The sequence below is a fragment of the Balaenoptera ricei genome, chromosome 2 (assembly GCF_028023285.1).
Source record: "Balaenoptera ricei isolate mBalRic1 chromosome 2, mBalRic1.hap2, whole genome shotgun sequence".
Taxonomy (NCBI): domain Eukaryota; kingdom Metazoa; phylum Chordata; class Mammalia; order Artiodactyla; family Balaenopteridae; genus Balaenoptera; species Balaenoptera ricei.
In genome coordinates, this window is record NC_082640.1 from 113714840 (window position 1) to 113736397 (window position 21558).

Below are 21558 nucleotides of genomic sequence, written 5' to 3' on the forward strand. Positions count from 1 at the left end.
TAGTAAGCAATCAATATTTGTTGTATGATTGACTGAGTGACGAGAAAGCCATGTTTACTTCTCAATCCATCCAAAAAGGCACAAATTTTGTGTGTGTATATATATTCTGCATGTGTGCTTGTGTGTGCACACACACATACACACACACACACTCACCTTCCTCAAAATACAGCTTGGCTGACAGGACTAAGAAATAGCTACCAAGCCACGTATACTGCTTGGTCACACGGTGGGAAAGCAGCTACTGGTGAGACGGGGGAACTCTTTAAGCCTTAACTTCCTCATGTGTACAATGGGAATAATAAAATCTTCCTTATATAATTCAATAAACAATAGCTATTACATCTAGATCCCAATTCCCAAATACGGATGGAGCCTGTGTTCTGCTCAGAAGAATGAAGCCCATGACTGAAACTGTCCACCAGGTGGCAGTATTACCCTGGCCTGGTCCTGTGCTGCTTCCACTGCAGAGCAAGACCAGCAGTCAGGGGAAGAAGTAGAAGGTATAACCAAGCGCCGCTTCCCTAGAGCTTTGAGTGAAACCAGAAGAAAAAACAACTCAGAGACCAGGGCATACGTCAAGAAGGCCTCCTGTTTCTTGGACCCATCCTCCTCCTTGTCTCATCCCAGGCTCCTCCGAGGCACTGTTACGCTTAGGAATAAGCATTTTCTGGCCTGTCGTTCACAGCAGGGGGAGTTTTTCCCCCTTGGAGATAAGTCCTTTTATCCCACCAGAGCTGCCAGCTTCCACTTCCAGTGGAGACTGTGTTGAGAAGAGAGGCAGATTTGCTTTCTCAGACTGCAGAAGACATCTCGTTATTCTGGGAAGCCCTGTGGCCACCCATTTTGAGGACATGGGAAGAGGCGGATGCCAGAGTTATTCTTGGTTTATAGATTTCACTCATCCTTTTCCACCTTGATTTCAATGAACGAGTTCAAGTCAGGACAGCAGGTTTTGTGGGGTTGGTCAAAAGATGGGGAGACAGGTCCATTCTCATCACCTCCCTCATCCTCCTCCTCTTGGAAATTAGGATTGTAAAGTTCTGGTGGAAGGAGCTGGGCCTCAGCAGAAGGTAAGCGGTCTGAGGGAGGTCCGTACACACGGTTGGCTTTGGTGCCATGCTTAGAGTTGGCATCCAGGTGGTAGCAGAGCTGCGTGAGGCGCTGGGCCCGGAAACGGGGAGGCCGGGCTACCCAGACACCTGGCTCGTTAAGGCTGTCCTCTTCATCTGACATCAGCTCCTCTGTCACATCCTTCCACAGGCGTTGGTCCTCAGGGCCAAAATGCCTCATGATGCTGGATCGGTTGGCAAAAAGCTAAGGTAGGAGCCCAGGACAGAGATTAGGAAGAGCAACAAACCATGCATTAGGTTTGGGGAAAGGGTTTGGGTGGAAGGGAGGCTGTGTAAAATCTGTGCCTGAGAGAACCAAGTTCTCAAGAGAACCCAAGTCAGATCTTAGAACTGGCTCCCTTCCTCCTCCTCCTCTGCTCCATTCCTGGATCTCAACTCTTTTCTCAGATGCCACGTCCCCTGGCCCTTCCCACTGTGACTTATTTATTAGAGTTTAGAGTTTAGCATCTTGAAAGGAAAGACTAGAAACCTACCCGATATCTGCGACTTCGAAGTTTCTTCTCCTCTTTTTCTTTTAGGCCTTTAAAGGGGTTCAGGGAGTTGCGGTACTCACGCCTCTTAGTAAGGAAGTAGGCTACACAGGCTCCTGGTGGGGAGGGAGAAGGCAGGCAGCAAAAAGCAGGGTCCTCAGCCCTTTTTTTTGCCCTAATACTACTGGATGGGAGAGGGGTGAACCACTGTTTAGACGATGGGCTTTCTGGGTATGTCCATCAGCATCTATTCATTCCTCTCTGGTTTAGCTCCCTCTGCCCCTCTCCGTCTCCAACAGGAACTCCTCCCACTATAAAAAGACAACTCCAGGGAGGGAGGGAGACGCAAGAGGGAAGAGATATGGGAACATATGTATATGTGTAGCTGATTCACTTTGTTATACAGCAGAAACTAACACACCATTGTAAAGCAATTATACTCCAATAAAGATATTAAAAAAAAAAAAAAGACAACTCCAATGCTTCTGTAACTCCCTTCCCCCACTCCCAGTTAAACCTACCCCCATTCTACTCAGCTGGCAGCAGATTACAAGTACTTTTTCAGCAGAAGCTTTCTTAGTGCTACAGACAAATAACAGAAGAGCAAGGAAAGTAGAAAACCCAGGACATAATATTTAGGGACAAAAGGGCAGGGCTGGATTCTGACCTCCTTTTCATAACACCCTAGATTCAGGCTCTGCGTGTAAGTGTCATGCATGATGGTGTTCTGGCCCTTTCCTTCTCCCATTTTCATTTCAGACTGAGTAGGGGAATAAAAAGGCAATTAGAGACAATCCTGTATATATTGTAGGTGAAAAGAATAACAAAAACCAATTTTTTTAAGTCCTCTATTTTCAAAACCACCTAAATCATCTCCATATGCCTCTTCTCCTCTGGCCAGGAACAGGGGATGAAGAAAGGATGGGATGGGAGTTAACTTAGTTTTTCTCACCTTTCAGCTCCTTGTCAGTGTAATTGTGGGGACTGGTTACCAGCTCCTGCTTGAGCTTTTCCAGAAGGAACTTCACTACTGAAATATTCCAAGAGGACTTGATGCTGCCACAAGAGAAGAGAGTGAATAAGGCAGTCAGCATTTTATTTTATTTATTTATTTTTTGGCTGCACCACGTGGCTTGTGGGATCTTAGTTCCCCAACCAGGGATGGAACCCGTGCCCCCTGTAGTGGGAGGGTAGAGTTTTAACCACTGGATCGTCAGGGAAGTCCCTCGTCATCATTTTAAAAGCTAGACAGAGATTCCCAGCACTAATCAACTTCGTGGCAAAGTCCTCCATGGCCTAAGACAGTATACAAGGGGCAATGGTGAGATGGAAGCCTTAGCCTCACTGTTATACTGGAGCAGCCCCCTCTATTCCCCTCTCCTTGGCAAAGTTCCTTATGATCTTTTCCCTCAAGAGGATCGTACCTTTCAGACCCATTGAATCTCTTGTCATTGGTGATGTGGTTATGCACATTGTGGACCAATTTCTAGGGGAAACAAACAAACAAACACAGAATCAAGCCAGGAGCAAATATGATGAAACCCTCCTCTGGTCCCTAGGCACTGTCCCTATGGGGTTCTCTGCCTGAATGCTGCCCATAGTCTAGGTACCATTTCTGTTGATGTCCTTTCTTAGCCATAGAGCCGATCCAAGTTAGTATTTCTAATGAACCCTCCCTTTCTTTCCTTTTCATTTAATTTGTGTGGAGTCTCCAGGATTACCCCTGGTCTTACTTCTGCTCCCAGGGAATATGATCACTACAGTAGAGGGTTTCAAACACTTCCACAAACATACTCCTAATAGCAAGGAGAGAGCAAATATACACCAGGGCTACTGCAAGTGGACATTTCTTTTTTTTTTTTTATTTTAATTTTATTTATTTATTTTTGGCTGTGTTGGGTCTTCGTTGCTGCACGCGAGCTTTCTCTAGCTGCAGTGAGCGGGGGCTACTCTTTGTTGTGGTGCACGGGCTTCTCACTGCGGTGACTTCTCTTGTTGCGGAGCATGGGCTCTAGGCGTGCGGGCTTCAGTAGTTGTAGCACGCGGGCTGCAGAGCGCAGGCTCAGTAGTTGTGGCGCATAGGCTTAGGTGCTCCATGGCATGTGGGATCTTCCCGGACCAGGGATCGAAACCATGTCCCCTTCATTGGCAGGCGGATTCTTAACCACTGTGCCACCAGGGAAGTTGCTACCTTTGCTTATACACCTTTAATGATGGGTTCTCACTAGTTTTTGACTCAGCTACTATTGAACATCTCTAATTGTTAAAAACTTTTGCCTCAGGGGCTTCCCTGGTGGCGCAGTGGTTAAGAATCCGCCTGCCAATGCAGGGCACACGGGTTGGAGCTCTGGTCCAGGAAGATCCCACATGCCGTGGAGCAACTAAGCCCAAGCGCCATAACTACTGAGCCTGCGCTCTAGAGCCTGCGAGCCACAACTACTGAGCCCACGTGCCACAACTACTGAAGCCCGTGCGCCTACAGCCCATGCTCCGCAACGAGAAGCCACTGCAATGAGAAGACCATGCACCGCAATGAAGAGTAGCCCAAGCTCATTGCAACTAGAGAAAGCCCGCGCACAGCAACCAAGAGCCAGTGCAGCCAAAAATAAATAAATAAACAAATTTTAAAAAAAATTTGCCTTAGATGCTCCGAAATCTGACCCCAGTTTTGCCCTAACAGCACCTGAAGTATTTGAAGACAGCTTCCATGTACTCCCCAAGTCTTTTCTTATCCTGTCTAAACACCAAGTCCTTCAACCATTCCTCATGACATAGTTGCCAGACAGACTCCTCATGAAACTATGTGCCTCTCTGGTTTGCCAGTGTCCCTCTTAAAACATGGCACCTGGAACTGAATCTAACTCATCTGTTGAGGTCTGGCCAAAGGGAGCATTACTTCCCCAAGTAGAACTCTATACTTCTAGGAATGAAACTCAAGATGCTGTACCTCTCTTAGCAAGCCCATCCCTACTCTCAGTGTCACAGGGCTCATTCATAGTGAGCTTGTAGTCAACTCAAGTCCGTTTTTCACATGGATTACTGTCTCCACCATTCTGCAACTGTTTTTTGTGTTTTTTTTAATTTTATTTATTTGTTTATTTATTTATGGCTGTGTTGGGTCTTCGTTTCTGTGCGAGGGCTCTCTCCAGTTGCGGCAAGCAGGGGCCACTCTTCATCACGGTGCGCGGGCCTCTCACTATCGCGGCCTCTCCTGTTGCGGAGCACAGGCTCCAGATGCGCAGGCTCAGTAATTGTGGTTCACGGGCCCAGCTGCTCATGGCATGTGGGATCTTCCCAGACCAGGGCTCGAACTCGTGTCCCCTGCACTGGCAGGCAGACTCTCAACCACTGCGCTACCAGGGAAGCCCTTTTTTTTTTTTTTAAACTTTAATGTAGGATTTTACATTTCTTCCTATTAAATTTAGTTTTGTTGTTTCTCATTATATTTTCAGCCCAAGGTCCTTCAGTCAATGGAAATTACCCAGTCCCAAACTGATGGGATGCTGATCTCAGGATTTCAGCTTCATATTAAAAAATGCCCAATTTACGCTCCTACCCGTATGGCTGACTGACCATATCAACTTAGTAAATTACTGTTAACTCTTTATGGCTAGGGTCTCCACTCTGTAAAAAAGACTGTTGTACTAGCTTCATATTTGATATAGTTATTTTACCTCTTAGTAGTCCAAACTTGAAAAATCACAAAAGATGGGTAAATGCTTCAGAAAGAATTTGAAAGAGTTGCAGAAAAAAAGAAAAGAAAAAAAAGTAGGGTGGGGGAGTTGCATAGCTTCCAATTCAAGTGGCTTGGAAGAGATCAGCTGATAAAAATCCAACCAAGCTTGAAGTGGAAAGGGAAAATACTCTAGACAATAATAAGCATTAAGACTGTAAAGGCTGCTGGCTCACCTACCTCCTGAGTGAGCTAAAAATGAATAATTTCCCCGATGGGTGGCTGGGATCTGCAGCAGTCCAAGGAATTAAGATTCCGATTTGGTTCTTTTGGATCCCTAGCAGCAACCCACAGCAGCTTCATCAGATTGGAGAGATGCCTCTCTCATTCCTTCCCAGAGCTAAAGGTTGGAACAGTGAAGATCTGCAACTATCCCTCTCCCTCTAAACCCACAGACTAATACAAGAACGTTTTATATCTTTCTCTGTGACGGGCAGCAAGACTCCCTGACTGGTCCTCTCGCTCCTCTTCAAGCACTATAACACAGAGCAGGATGACTGAGAATGCTGTCCTCCCAGAAGGTCCAATGCTGAGCTCTCCAAAGGGCAGGAAGAAGCCAGGCCTCATCACTAGACCTCTCGCTGGAGGCAGTAGGCACTAGAGGAATGGAACTGATCAAAAGTCTTGATTTTATGCAAATTTTAACTATCACACCTTTATTCACAATTTAAGCACTATGAATTTTTGGGAAATCCCTTGAAATGTACTTCTAGGTATAAGCCTCCATTTCTATCACTGGCAACAACAGTGCCCTCTTGGGCCAGAAATCCATGACAGAGAAACTAAACCTAGTCCTTGTTCTTTTTTTTTTTTTTTCTTTTAATATTATTTATTTGGCTGCACCTGGTCTTAGCTGCGGCACACGGGATCTTCATGCGGCATGCGGGATCTTTAGTTGTGGCATGCAGGATCTTTTTTTTTTTTTTTTTTAGTTGCGGCATGCAAACACTTAGTTGCAGCATGTGGGATCTAGTTCCCTGACCAGGGATTGAACCCAGGCCCCTTGCTTTGGGAGCACGGAGTCTTAGCCACTGGACCACCAGGAAAGTCCCCCTATTCCCTGTTCTTGATAAGTGACATGTCACTGAACATAACCAAAATTTGAAATGAAGGTTAGAAACCAGTTGATACTGATTATGAATTGTGTCTTCTGGAAGGGAAAAAAAAAAAAAGAATCTGTCAATGTAAAAACAAATCAAATGAAAGGCAGAGTAAGAGTAGGATCTCTTAGAAAAAGAAAGAAGTAATATGAATAAAGGAGGTATAAATGGTAGTCAGCTGTTTTCAATCTTTACTAAGACTGTAACAAGGAGAAATGAGTTCTATACTATGAGGAGATTTTGCTGGATGTCAGTGGTGACCTCCACTCCTAACCAGAACCCTCAAGTTACCTCATCAGCCATTATCCAGAGAATGGAGGCCCATTACCATCAGTGGGAACACGATATGGCTAAAGAACATCCCCATAGTTATCAGAAAGATGTTTTGGGCGACAGAGCTGATCCAAAGGTCTGCGGTCACCCTAAAACAGGGTTTCTCAACCTCGGCACTATTGACATTTTAGGCTGGATAATGGGGGTGTTGGGGGAGACATCCTGTACACTGTAGGATGTTTAGTGACGTTCCTAGGGCTCCGAGCCACTGCAAGTTTTCAGGCAGAACTGGATCATATCAGTACCTTCCCTGCCAAGTGCTCTGAGAATCACTAGAATCTCCAAACCTTTTATACCTGAGCTGAGTGTCTAGTGGCCCTCTGCATCTTTGGGGTATGGGACCACCTCAGGACACCTTGGCCTTTCTGCCCAAGGGGACCCTTGCTACTTATCCTGAACACTGGTAATTTGCAGGCAGTTTCCAGTGCTACTCTGCTGCAGTCAATCTGCTTAACCCCTTAAGGATCTCCCCATCAGGATTATGAGATCACCAGGAGATATAATTATGTAATTATATATATGATATAATTCCCTTATCTTTAAATGGAAGATATCAATCTATCTGGAAAAACCTAAAGAAGTTCCACTGATAGCAGAGGGGCTGCCTGTCCCTGGGCTAGGGAAGAGTCAGTCTCCTTCTTGCCCCTCCCACTCCAGCAGGCTTCAGGATACCATTCATTCGATATGGGACGTTTAAAATCAACCCACATTTCCCTCTTCACTTATCTCTCCAGACTGAAGAAAAATGTGTAGAAATTGAGCTCACTCACAGAGAGGACCAGATCCCGCTTGCGCCTGGAGTTCTTCTGCCCACTCCCTCTGGTCCTGCATGGGGAAGCAGTAAATCCTAGAGAGTGTCTCAGCTCCCCAGTTCCCCCAGGGCCTGATTCTTCCAAGGCACCTTCCAGGGCAGCAGCAGCACTAAGCATGTCCTCGGGGCGGGGCGGTGGCAGCTTGGTTCCGCTTTCCGGCCCTGTCTCTGAGGTTGTCTGCTGGATCGCCAGTTGTGTGGCTGGTGAAAGCTGCTTGGCATAAGCAGGGGCCAGCAACCGCTGCACTGCACCCTCAGAGGCCACATAATCATCCACCAGCTAAGAACATAAAAAAGAATAGCTTATTAGCCAGCCAGGCTTACGGGAACCTGATCAACCATCATTCATTGGCCAAGTATAATGAACAGGGAGTGTAGGCAAATATTTCTGTGGGTACAGGGCCTCTCATGTTGGGTCATTACCATAGGACTGATTATACAGAGAAGGCATGTTTCTGACGCTTTGTGAGCAGTCATTTATGCTTTGTGCTTGAGTATAGGAAATGTAGCTAGGTAAGTGTTTTGCCTGAAAGGAGTTGAGGGAGGAAGTGATGACAAGAAAGGAAAACCAAGCAAGAGAAGGAGCGAGAAAATAAAATATCAATAAAAAGGAGAAATATGGGAGCAAAGGAGGGAGATATAAAGTCAGAAATCTCTAGAGAGGCTAGCTAGCACTGCCTCCCCGACCCCGCCCTTCTCCCTTTGTGGGGCCAGTGTGTGCCCTCACCTTGATCCTGCCCTGGCCACATCCGACTGTCACTGCCCGGACACCTGCTTGCCTGCCTGTGCCCTCCTCACTCAAGGACATACAGGGTAGGGGAAGGAACGAGGGAGGAAGGGGGAGAGAGAAAGAGAGAGGGGAAAGAAGAAAGGAGGGGGATTTTTGCAGCCAAGAAAACAAAACAGTGAAAGTGGGGGAAAAAAAACACAGAAAGAAGTGGGGGAGGAGGCTGAGATTTATAGACCTGTGAGCTGCTTTCTGTGCTGTGAAATCTAATTCCATCCTGTCGGCTTGGAAGCCTTCCCTGCCAGAAAGAACCACAGCTCAGGGCACTGCCTGGCCTGGTACCTCCTTGCCTCCTCCCACCTTCCCAGCTCCTGCTCCAACAGTCCCAAACCAAGGACAGTCCCTGGCGGGGCACAGACTGGGGCGAGCCGCAGGGCCATCACCCACGCACGTGGCTAGGCCTCGGGGGAGCAGTGACCAGTTGCAGTGTGACACAACTGGTCACATTCCTCAGATCCAGCAGATGGGCTGGGAGTCTCATCCCTCCCATCAACCCTGTGTGTTCTGCTGCTCTACACTTTCCTGGGTGTCTGGCCTCGTCGTGGCGGGGAGGAGGAAAAGAGACAGGGCAGAGGGAGGACACTCTGGAGGAGAGGGTGGAGGAGAGCTGACAGACCTCCCACTGTCTCTCAAGTGGCAACACATCTGTTAGTTTCCCATCTCTGAGATCTCTAGAGTTGCTCCATCTCCTTTCCATACTTCCATGTGTGAAACTACTTCTGCAGTTTTTACTCTCCTCAGCCAGGATTTTCCTGCTCATATGGCCCTGAGCAGTAAAGAAGCTGAAATAGCACAGTGTACTTCTTTGTCTTTTCCTGCTCACAAAATAGGCCCGCTCGCTTCCCTCTTTCTCCCTACATGTTATTATCCCCTTACTGTTAACTCTCAACTCTCATTTCTGTTCCTCATTTTTATTTCCTCTCCTCTACCTCCCTCCCACCTTACCTCATTTTCTCTCTCTTGCATCAATTCTCCTTCCATTTAGGTTCACCTTTCTCCTCTGCTCTTGTTTTCCACTTTTTCTCCTTCCCTTCATTTCCGCCTGCCTCTTTCCCTCTCTACACCTGTCGGCTATTATCTTTGTCCTCTCCCTCCCACTTTCCCTTCTCTCTCTCTCCCCGCCTCTGCCTCTCTCTCCTCACATCCCCAACTCTCTCTTAGTCCTGAATTCCTCTTGGCAAGCAGAGGGCCCGTGATCAAATATGAATGAGCCGTCTGTGCTCAGCAGGCATCCTCGCCAGGAGAGGCAGAACCCACGGAGCAGCCAAGGCAGCTGTGGAGAAGGTGCCATGCAGAGCGACAGAGAGGGAGGGCAGTACCACTGCCCCGACACCACTCACGCCAGAAAATGACCTTCTGCCGGAGAGGCCACGGTACCAAAAAAAAAAAAAAAAACCCAAAAACAAAACCCAAAAAAACCAGGAGGGCTGACTCTCCCTGCCGGCAAAGGAAACTGGGTACCGTGCTGTTTTGTCACAGATACAACCGAAAGAAAGGCTGAAGGATGGAGAGAAGAGAAGAGAAAGAGGCCGGGAAGAGCACAGAAGCACAGCCCCGCTAGTGTCCTGCGCTGCGTACTCACGGGGTCGAGCATCGGAGGCCCCTCGCCTGCAGCCAGGGCGCATCCCGGGAGCCGTACGTCTCTCTGAGCGGCCGGGAAGCCCAAGGGCCCAGGCCCCCCAGCTGAGGCCGCTCCCAGCTGCCGCAGCTCCTCGATCACCACCTGCACGCCGCTGCCCACGCTGTCACACTCCTCTTCCCCGGCCGGCACGGCCCTGTCTGCCTCTCCGGGGCTCTCCTTGAGGGGCCCGGGCTCCTCGGGCGGGGAGCCGTGAGCCCGGCTCTCGCTGTCTTCATCGGGGACGGGCACCTTCCCTTGCCTCAGCTCACCCACTTCCTCCTGGAGACGTTTTAACAATTCGTTGTTGGCCCTGGCGAGACCCAGCGCAGCCTCAGCCAGACCCACGGCCTTATCCACCCGCTGGTAGATAATATGCAGGAGCTGCTCTGAACTCTGGACGGCCAGGCCGTGTCCGGTGACCGTGATCGGGGTGCTGGGAGGAGGGTTCCCGCCCTGACAGCCTGTGCTGCCCCCGCTGGTCTCGCTCTTACAGGCACAGCAGCAGCATCTGGCCTCGCCGCCACTGGGAGGGGAGAAGAGAATGGTGGCGCTGAAGGACATGGTGGCAGAGGCAGGAAGGCCCGTGCTCACGCTGCTGGACTGCTCCAAAAGTGTCCCCAGTCGACCGGACCGCACGAAGCTCTGGCCTCTTTGGATTCACTCTCCTTTTTCATGGAGGGTGGTCGGAGCAGCCTGGGCCCCCCGGGGCTGGGTTCTGTGAAGGAGGAGTGGGCTAGCCCTGAAGGCGCACACAGTCCATGGCTGCCTCTCCTCGGGCTGTGGAGCAGAGGGCCTTCTTCTCTGTGCAGATCCTGTGCTGCCCTAGCTCAGCACACTGGGGGTCACACTCACCCCTTCCCAAAAGGGTGGGCCTACAAAGGCCTTCGGGAGGAACACAGTTTCAGAGGGTGGAAGGCATGGAATTCCCGACCACTCCAAGCTAAGGAACAGAGATGGGACTCAAAAGGACCCACGGGCATCTGGAAAGATCAGAATATTAAGGAAGAAAATGTAGATCTGTCTTCTCTGTCTCTCTGTCTTGCCTGTAAAAACAGTACTGCATTTTACTGCTTTGACATCATTCCTTAAGGAGTTCAGAACACTTCATGTAGGTTAATCTCATCCACACAACAGCTCTAGGAAACACATGTTAACCCAGGGCCAGAGAAGAGACATGCAGAGAACTTATATATCTTTTTCAAGGTAAGGGGAAGACAGCAGAATCCAGTTATGGCTACTTTCAGTTTAGTGTGTGTGTGTTTGAACTGATACCACTTTTTGTTGACATAAAAAATCATGATTCTACCGTCTCTATAATTTGCATACAGATGCATTCAGAGTAAGACTCCTAAACAAGGAAAAGGCCAATCAATGCAGCCCCCAACATGTTGCCAACTTCACACTATTATATCATTAATGTTTTGGGGGTGGGCAGGGAAATGAAAGGAAAAGCTGGATAGGAGAGTTGAGCTGCAGTAACCAGGGCTGCACAGCCCCCTACTCTCACACTTTGTACACCTGGGCCTACAGCCTCTTCAATAGAAACTAGCTGTTCTGAATCCTCCAGCTGGAAGCCTAGAGAAATCACTTCTGGGGCCCCTCAACTCCACTTCTCATGCTGCTTAAGGGAGAGGCAGAGCTGAACGGGATTGTCTAAGTAGCTACATGCTGCCACTCTACCCACACAACCAGCCCCCAAAAGGAGAGACCAGAATATCAATGATAAGCCAAACTGCCTCTCTTTTGAATCACTGTAGTTAAGCAACTAAGCTACTTCAGGAGGAAAAAAAAAGCGTGGGAGGGTTGGTTTGTACAACCGAGAACACTCCAAGGAGCTTCATATTGTCATTTTCTAAATGACACTTGATTACAGAAAAAAGAAACTTTCTGCCTGAAGCTCCCTAAGTGACAAAATCTTAAGTGTGTTTACAATTTCCTCAAGAGATACAATTCTATCTTACCCTGTAAATTATATCATAACATCACAACTAAAAGGAGAGGAGGAGATTAGGAGAATTTTCCACATTCCGAGATATGGTTTGTTTGTTTGTTTGTTTTGAGTCAGCAATCTCATTTCAGAAACAGGCAATATCAATGCCTCTGAGGTACTAAAATGTAAATCTGACAATGCATTTTAATTACATTTGGTTATTAAAGAATAGTCTTTAATTTGCTTTTTCTACCCTTTATATCGAAGAAATGCTTTTCTGTGCTAGATATTCACATCTTGTAAGAACTTAAATCCATTTACTGCTTCTTTATCACTAGGGTCACTGGAAGGCATAGTTAAACCTAAAAAACTAAAGGTTAGGACTTCCCTGGTGGCGCAGTGGTTAAGAATCCGCCAGCCGATGCAGGGGACATGGGTTCGAGCCCTGGTCCAGGAAGATTCCACATGGCGCGGAGCAACAAAGCCTGTGCGCCACAACTACTGAGCCTGCGTGCCACAACTACTGAAGCCCGCGTGCCTAGAGCCCGTGCTCTGCAACAAGAGAAGCTACCACAATGAGAAGCCCATGCACTGCAACAAAGAGTAGCCCCCCCCTCCACAACTAGAGAAAAGCCTACTCGCAGCAACGAAGACCCAACGCCGCCAAAAATAAATAAAACAAACAAACAAAAACAACAACAACAAAAAATAAAGGTTAAAGCCAAATTAAAACGAAAGGTTAAAGGAAAGCACTAAGCGATTCCCAGGTCAATTTGTGGATGAATCATTAATATATCCTTTTCTTTCCTAAATAAGGTCCTACATGCTCCAGCGGGGTTTTTAACTTTTTTAAAACCAACATCATGCAGAGTTTAATCTGAAACATGGATGTTGTGAGAAAAAGAAAATTATGTAAACAGTAATATACCACTTGGGTTCAGGATTTGTACAACAAGAAATTAAGACCTGTCACTTATATAATACTGTACATCAACTATACTTCAGTTAAAAAAACTGTTTTTAATAAATAAATAAATAATGTATAAAATAAACTACAAGGATATACTGTACAACACAGGGAATGTAGCCAATATTTTATAATAACTATAAATGGAGTGCAACCTCTAAAAATTGTGTATCACTATATTGTACATTTGTAACATATAATTTACATTAACTATACTTCAATTTTTAAAAATTAAAAAAAAAAAGAAATGAAGATGCATCATGTTGGGACTCCGGGTGGGTACACTTCCTGGGATCAAATTGACAACTGCAATGCTCTTGCCCCAAAAACTCACTCTTTCTTGCAGGAGGCCTTTACCCCTGCTAGCGTTGTGCCTGCCTTGAGCCCCTCCCTCCCCTTAAATGGTCTTTCTTAGGTAATCTTCCCAAAACAGCACTAAAATGGGCTGTGTGAACTTGGGCATATAATTCCCTTTTCTGAGCCCCAGTGTTCTCATCTCTGCCTACTTTGAGTGTTTTTGTGAAGACTGTATATAATATATATAAAGGAACCTACAGAATACTGGCACACAGTCAGTCCTCCACACATAACAGCTAGATTCCTGAAACCTTTTGTGTTCCCATCCTGGACATCCATCCTGACGTCCTAATCTTGAAAAAAAAAAAAAAAAACAAACAATGGCTTGAAATAGAATTTGGGGAGTTTCCCCTCTAAATTTAATATCACATTTCTAAGAAAAAATGAATTCAAGTCTACAAAGACGCATTTATCAGTACAAAACCTTTTGTGATGCAAATTAGAAAGGTATTGAGAAAACAGAGTATTTGTAATTTACTTACTATCATGACCTGGTTTAGACTAAGGATAATTTCAACTCTGCTAGTTTTTAATACTAAATATATTTTCATATTTGTGTTGACATAAAATATCACGATACTATCTGCTCTATAATTTTGTCCCTCAATTTCTTTCTGCTTTTCGACTTTGTGTATTACCTAACTATGTCCATTTTAGAATGTCACATTCAGGGCAACAAATAGGTGTTTTCTTGAATTAATCTGTCTACAAAAACCTGGTACAGTGCAATGTAACATAATGGGCATTCAAATAACTCTTTTGGGGTTCCTATGGATATTACTGCTGACTTAGTTTCCCTGGCTCCTGCTAGAGTCTCCCACATAAGCTCTAAGACACTGAAATAAAAGCATGAGGAAACTGGAGTTGGCAGGTATTAAAGGAACATTTCACATTGTGATATTTACTAACCAGACACCAATTCAAATGCTGGATAAATTATTAAAAACAAAACACTAATATCATTAGCTACATATATCCCCATTAGAGATGAGCAAGTTAAAAACAACAAAAAAAATGTGTTTCTAAAAATTCTCTATAAGCAAGGCCATGCTAAAGGATGAGTCACCAAAATGGATTGCCACCTCCAAGTACTCAAGTGGAGGGAAGACAAAGTCCCTACACACAAGGAGCTTACAGTGCCTGTGAGAATAGAATGTCTAAAGAACGAGTCAAAATATACACGTGCCTAAAAATATGGTACAGACTAAAAAAATCTTGAGGAGTTAGTTCAAAATAATAGAAAGATCAACAGAATGAAATCACGTGGAAGGGGGCTTATCGAAGAAAAACCTACAACTGAGCCTTGAGCAAGATATAGGATGAACTGGGAGGGTGGTAAGAAGACGTGATAGATAAGTGAGAGGAAAAAAACAAACATAACAGAATTAATAGGGTACATGTGAGAGATCAGAGCAAAAGGGCTTATATAAAAGGTACAGAAACCTGACAGAGGACTTTGAAAATCAAGTTAAGGAAACTCTTAGAGCAGGGGTCCGCAAACCTTTCTCTGTAAAGGACTAGATAGTAAATAACTTAGGCTTTGCAGGCCATGTGGTTTCTGTCACAACTATTCAACTCTGCCATTGTAGCACAAAGCAGCCATGGGCAATACATAAACATGAGCATGGCTGTGTTCCAATAAAACTTTATTTATGGACACAGAAATGTCACAAATTACATTTAACATTTACATTAAAAAATATAAAAGCCATTCTTAGCTCATGGGCCATACAAAAACAGGTGGCAGGCCAGACCTAAGATTACAGGCTATAGTTTGCTGACCCCTGTCTTAGATAACTAAAGTGGAACAGTTAGAGGTTAGGAGACTGTTTAATCCTGGAGAGAAGTGATGAGAATCAGCGTTGTGGATATGAAGGTTCAACATCCTGGAGGAAGGACTGATCATATTTCTTAACTTAATAAATGTGGGGGATAGAGATTGGTTAAAGACAGCTTCAAGATTATAAACCTGAGGGTCAGAAGATGGTACCACTGACAGAATGATAGAAATGAGGAAGCTGAGAGGAGGCACCAGCATGTTTGAGAAGATGTGTATTTATACAACACGTTAAATTTCAAACTGATGGCAGCATCTTTAAATGGAATGTTCTGAAAGCAACTGGCTAGGACTGAAAAACAAAAACAAGAGGAAGGTCAGAGCTGGAATGCAGATTTGGAAACTTTAGCAGGAGGTTATATTTGAACCTCAGAGAGTGAATGAGCTCTCCAAGGAGTAAATACAAAGCCCTTGGCAAAGGCCAAGGACAGCACTTCGAGCCAATCCTTGCAAGAGGCTTCATTAAAAGAGAAGAATGGTCAGTAAGGTGGGAGGAAAAGAGTGTTATGAAAGCCAAAGTAGAGTGTCAAGGGACTTCCCTGGTGGCACAGTGGTTAAGAATCCGCCTGCCAATGTAGGGAACAAGGGTTCGAGCCCTGGTCTGGGAAGATCCCACATTGCCACAGAGCAACTAAGCCTGTGCCCCACAACTACTGAGGCTGCACTCTAGAGCCCGTGAGCCACAACTACTGAGCCCGCACTCTAGAGCCCGTGAGCCACAACTACTGAGCCCGCGTGCAGCAACTACTGAAGCCCGCGCACCTGGAGCCTGTGCTCCGCAACAAGAGAAGCCACTGCAATGAGAAATGAGAAGCCTGTGCACCACAACAAAGAGTAGCCGCCGCTCACCGCATCTAGAGAAAGCCCACTCACAGCAACGAAGACCCAACGCAGCCAAAAATAAATAAGTAAATTTATTAAAAAGAAAAAAAGTGGGGCTTCCCTTGTGGCGCAGTGGTTGGGAATCTGCTGCCAATGCGGAGGACACGGGTTCGAGCCCTGGTCTGGGAAGATCCCACGTGCCACGGAGCAACTGGGCCCGTGAGCCACGGCTGCTGAGCCTGCGCGTCTGGAGCCTGTGCCCCGCAACGGGAGAGGCCGCGATGGTGAGGGGCCAGCGCACCGCGATGAGGAGTGGCCCCCGTTTGCCACAACTAGAGAAAGCCCTCGCACAGAAACGAAGACCCAACACAGCCAAAAAAAATATACAAAAAAATAAATAAATAAAACAATCTTATAAAAAAAAAAAGTGGATCCAATCAACTGTGACAAGTGCAGCAGAATGGTTAAAAAAGATGCAAATTAAGGAAATACATTTTATTTGTCTGTGACGGTCACTGGCAATGACCAGAGAGGTATTTTTTGTAGTGAAAGTAATACTATGCAGTAGACGAAAGAGAACGTGATGGAGAGAAAATGGAAGCAAGACATGAAGTCAAGTTTTCTAGAGTTTAGTTATGAAAGGAAGGAAATAGGAAGTCAGAAAGGGCACTAGAGCCTCAGTATGTTTAAAAAGCAGAAAGAAAAAAGGCCAGTGAAAAAGGAAAGGATGAACATATTAGGAAAGGATTTAAGTTTTCTTCTAGCAAGGATTCGCGCAATGTGAGAAGGGAGGAAAGCAAGCTCTTCCGTGAGGCTGCAGAGAAGAAAAAGATGAACTCAGGGGCCAAGATTCATTGATGTGGAGAGAGCAAGACAAAGATATATGCTATTGAGACACTCTTTTTACTTTACAGACTTTTCTCAGTCTGAATAATTCAAACTGATAAAAGAACTTTATTATAGATAGTGCTGCATTATCTGTTGCTACAACCTGCTAAATTCTTCTTGTCTAACACTCCAGACCTACCATAATTAATCATTCTTGCTTTTTTCTATCACTATTTTAAGGTTCTAAAGCCCATTTAACGCTGCCAACATTATTAACATAGCTAAACTTTATTATGGTCTCTTTATTTTACCTCTCAAAATGTATAACTGTTTAATATAATAGCCCATGAAGCAATCCATGGAATGTCTGGCAAAGCAACAGTTAACTGGAGTAAATTATTCAGGCAGTGTCTATACCATTATTATTAAACATTAATACTGTCAACTTTCGCAACTTCAGATTGCTGATTTATTCTAAAACCAAGAGTTTGCATTCTTGTTCAAGAAAGAAACAACAGGAATAAACTAAGATTGACCACCACTGAATAACATACACGCCTTTTGCAAAATGCTATCAACTTTTAGAATTGAATGTTAAGAAAAAGATCTTCAATCCTATGATGAGTTGCCAACACAAAATGACAGCAGCTGTCAAACTTAAGTTGACATAAAATCTGTGTGTTTGGGGTTCATTCTGTATTGGTCTAATTTTAATACATGTGAAAGGAGCCTAGAAAATGTACTTTTCAAAAATTTTGTGTTTTTTTAAATAAATATTTAGATAAAGAAGAAAGCAAACTCATCTTCTTTAGACAGACAGCTCAGGGTGAGACTGTCCATAATCTTAACTATCCCTTTCCTCCCAAGACATGTATTTTTGTTATAACTAAATATATCATACCCTTGGCAGCTCCCCTGCTTGCTTCAACCCATTCTGAGTTTGAATTTTCTGCATGACTGAGTTCACCTCCAAACTATGAAAAATAAAAGTTTTCCCACTGTTTAATAGGTGTGTAGGATATGGTATCACTCAGATGATATATGTTTTTATAATGGGCCCTTGACTCATTCCGGGTCATGCTAGCAATGGACTTCCTTAAATGTGATTACTGAAAGCATAGCAATTGATACCATAATCTTCATTTTAAGAAATAAAAAAGGAAAATGGCCACTTAAAGTTCCTGCTGTGCTGGTCAGCCCTTCTACCCCACTTGAAGGTGCAAAATGGCTCACCGGATAGAAGGTCCTCTCAAAACCTATTTCTATCAGACATGAGCTCCTTATCACACAAGAGCAGGTAAGTAAATACCAAAAAACAGTATTTTTCTACATTTTTAAAGACTGACCCACCTAAGGATCTACAAAAAAACCAAAATCTAAGACCTCGTTTCTAGGGGTAAAAAAGATGTAGACCCAGAGGGCAGAATGAGGTCCTAAGAAAAGGATCCCACGTAATCCGAAAATTCCAAGTATGTTTGTATAGTAGTACCAGAGTTTTTAACCCAGTATAGCACTGTCCTTTTTCTTTACATGTGCTAAAATGCAACTTGGTGAGATTAAAATTACCGGTTTAAGGTTTTCATATCCATGTGCCTGACGTAAATGACTCTTCCTGCATTTCTGGAGAAACTGAAAAATGAAAAACTAGCTCCTAAAGCTGTATCGTGTGCCCAGCGAGCCCTCGGTAAATGTTAGCTGATTAAATATTAGTCAAAGATGACAAAGTGGGCACGAGGGACAGCAGAACAATTTCCGAAGAGAGCGTGTGTTTCAGCCACAGGCAGGGTGAACACAGCGGCGCAAGGGAGAACAGAGCTGAGCTCCGCCCTCGAGGCCGCAAGGAACAGGGCGACCCGCCACTGAGCCCCCCGGTAGACTGTGCCCTGGGTGTCCTGGGAAAGGGGTGTTCCTCAGAAGGCCGCAGACAGCAGATTGGCCGAGGCGCGGCCGGGGATCTCGCTGGGTCACCGTGGGTAGACTACGTGGCCAAAAAAGCTCGGAGGGCTTGGGGGGAGTATGGCGGGAGAGTTCCCGCGGCGATCCCGCTTTGGCGGCCCTAAGCGTGTCCCACCGCGTGTGCCCCGCGCGCCGCGCCACCTGACTGAGCGGCGCCAAGAAAGGCGCGCGGGCGGCCAGGGACGACCGATGCGCGGCTCGTGTACCCGGCCAACGCGCGCGCACGCGGGGAGGCCCCGCCCCGCCAGTCGCCGGGCTCCCGGTGATTGGCGGTTGGACGATGAGGCGGAGCAGGGCTGGGACGTTATTGGCCGCAATCCACAATCACTCAACAAGCCAGGGAGGGGAGGGGCCTCTTCAGGGAGGGACACGACTGCGAGGCTTTTTGAAAGCCGTTAGACGCCATCTTTAGCTTGCTTTTTTTTTGTTTACTCGCTTTTGTTCTCTGCTGCTCACAAAGCTGTGTGTACACAATTATAGGTACAGTGGCCACAAGTCGGCCTCATACGTTTGGTGGCAGAAGGCTTTTCGTTCCTGCCGGCCTCAGCTGCAGATCTTTCAGCAAGGTGGCAGCTGCCCTTACTTCAAAGAAGTTTTCATCTCGAGGGGCCCCGCGGATTCCCAAGCAAAACCAACCGAGTTTAGCTTTGCTTTGGTAGGAGGGCCAAGCCAACGATATATTCGTGGGAGGAATTTTGTTTCTTACAAAGAAATTCAAAGCAAGGACATTGGCTCTGAGCCTAAAATCCTACTAAAAATCAAATAGCATAGGAAGACAGGGGCTTGGGCTGTGTATACTGCTCTAGAAGAACTCTCTGTTTTCCGAGAAGGTAAAAAGTATACGTGAAGACCTGCAGTGAGGCGAAAAAGATTAAGAGCAAAACTCCATTAAAAATTCCCAACATTGCTGCCATCACAAAGGTCACTAGACTGACTAGATTTCAAAGATACGCAGGCCTAAACTTGTGGAATGATCCACATTTGAGACTGATCTGACTTGTATTGTTAGGGAATAAAAATGCACTCAATACAGATAAACCCAGAGAGCCCACACGGGCTACTTTCATTATAGTGAATGTCAAGACCTGTACAAACAGTTTAATCGCCGTTGTTAGGTGTCCTAAATACTGCTTGAAACTGAGTGGGACGCGAGGTGGGGAATGGAACTGTTTTATCACACAGGTTTTGTTGTCCTGAAATTTGAACCCTACAGTAGATCTTTTTTTATCTCCTGGTCGCTACTTCACTTGTGACATTCCAGTTTCTCCCTCATCACCCCATATACCTCCTATGCTTTCACTCCAATCTGCCAATAGAGATTTGACTATAAATATTTTCCGTATGAGTCCTAATAGGAGACAGTGGTTCTGTAACAGAATAAAGTGAGAATACGTCTCCTGCAACCGGAGGTGCTGTTCTGAGCCCGTTGTTCTCTAATTCGTACACTTCTCTCCGTGGCATGGGGAGAAGGCTTTTCATTTTAAAAATCCGACATGATAACCAAAATGCATTTCTTATCCCTCCCATATATTATTTGCCTTTGCCTCCTCTTGGCGCCTCCCCCATCACCACCACCATGAACAGTTTTTGAGAATTGGACTTGACTGGATTATTTTCCTGATATTTTGCCAGCTGTGAAGTTTTTCAAACAAATCCCAACCTATCAACGACCATTTTGTCAAAAAGCCAAGAGAGAACTTCCCTTCTGAACACACCAACCAAACCACACATAAAGGCCAAAATATACACAGCTGTACATTTAAGAACGTGAGACAATAAAAAGCAAAACCACTTAGGCAAAACAGTCACTAAAGAAGGCTTTAAACCACAGACTCAATAAATTGCCTACCCTCATTTGCCACATGGACTGCATATTCCTTGGCAATTATTTATTCACTAATCTGATACTTTAGAAGAAGAGCAGAAAATACAGTAAATGCACATGGAATGAAAATGCCTAAGTAATTCTATGCATAGGATTTCTTCTAAGCTTTAATTTGCACATGAAATCCTGTCTAGATCACATTTGGGAACACAACAGAAAAAAATCTACATCCTAGGGGCTACTTTGCACACAAAAAACCAAAGGCAATCGCTTTTGAAAACAAAATCTGATATGGCACATATACACATACTGTACATATACACAAAGCACAAAACCCCAAGATAAATCTTTACGAAATTATTTGCTTAAAGAAACACACACACACACACAATGTTCTCATGAAAAATGTGTGTAAGACACACTGTAAGAAGGGCTTTGACCCCCCTCCCCCGCCGGGAAATGAGTGTCACAATTATAAAATCCAAACATTTTTAACCTATTGGCCTTGGACAATTGCCACATTCAAGCCACTTGGTTTTGGTTCTGGGGGAGGGTGTGTAAAACGCACGCAAACAGCTTTATGAGGGAGTCTCAAATCTCCGCTTCCTTCGACGTTGCCTGTGGCAGAAATTTACATTATCCCTTCATCCCGCTTAAAAAAAGAAACCTACACTTCCCAAGAGGCTAAATTTTTAAAATTCCCCTGACCATAAAAATTTACCAGTTCTTAAAATGTGATAGCAAAAAGAAAAAAAATCTCTATAAATTTGGCTGCAAACAGTTGTACACGGCCATCCTGCTTCTCAACTTCTTGGTATATTTAAAACCTTGACCAGGAAGAAGAAAGAGGAAGAGAGACAGAAAAAGAAATGGGGAAAAGCGCACATTCCCCTTAGCAACAGTTTCCTCACCCCAGCATTGCCACAGATCTCTATTTTTTAAAAAAAATTCGAAAACACACAAAAGATTAAGGAGAAAAAAAATGGAAAAAGGATACCCGAAGGTCGTATGGCTCTTTGTATTCGTGTGTGTGCAAAAAGAAGGACTC

The 21558-nt window shown here is 45.2% G+C and overlaps 1 protein-coding gene across 1 annotated transcript; it reads right to left on the reverse strand.

The window, feature by feature from the left end:
- Positions 1-163: 163 nt before the first annotated feature.
- On the reverse strand, positions 164-21539 carry C2H14orf93 (chromosome 2 C14orf93 homolog). The gene is made up of 7 exons (XM_059915635.1): positions 21508-21539; positions 9950-10968; positions 7540-7860; positions 3028-3089; positions 2556-2659; positions 1607-1719; positions 164-1317 (listed from the first exon to the last, which is right to left on the reverse strand). Exons 2-7 carry the CDS (start codon positions 10547-10549, stop codon positions 898-900), a joined length of 1620 nt encoding a protein of 539 aa, XP_059771618.1. The 5' UTR covers positions 10550-10968; positions 21508-21539; the 3' UTR covers positions 164-897.
- Positions 21540-21558: the final 19 nt, after the last annotated feature.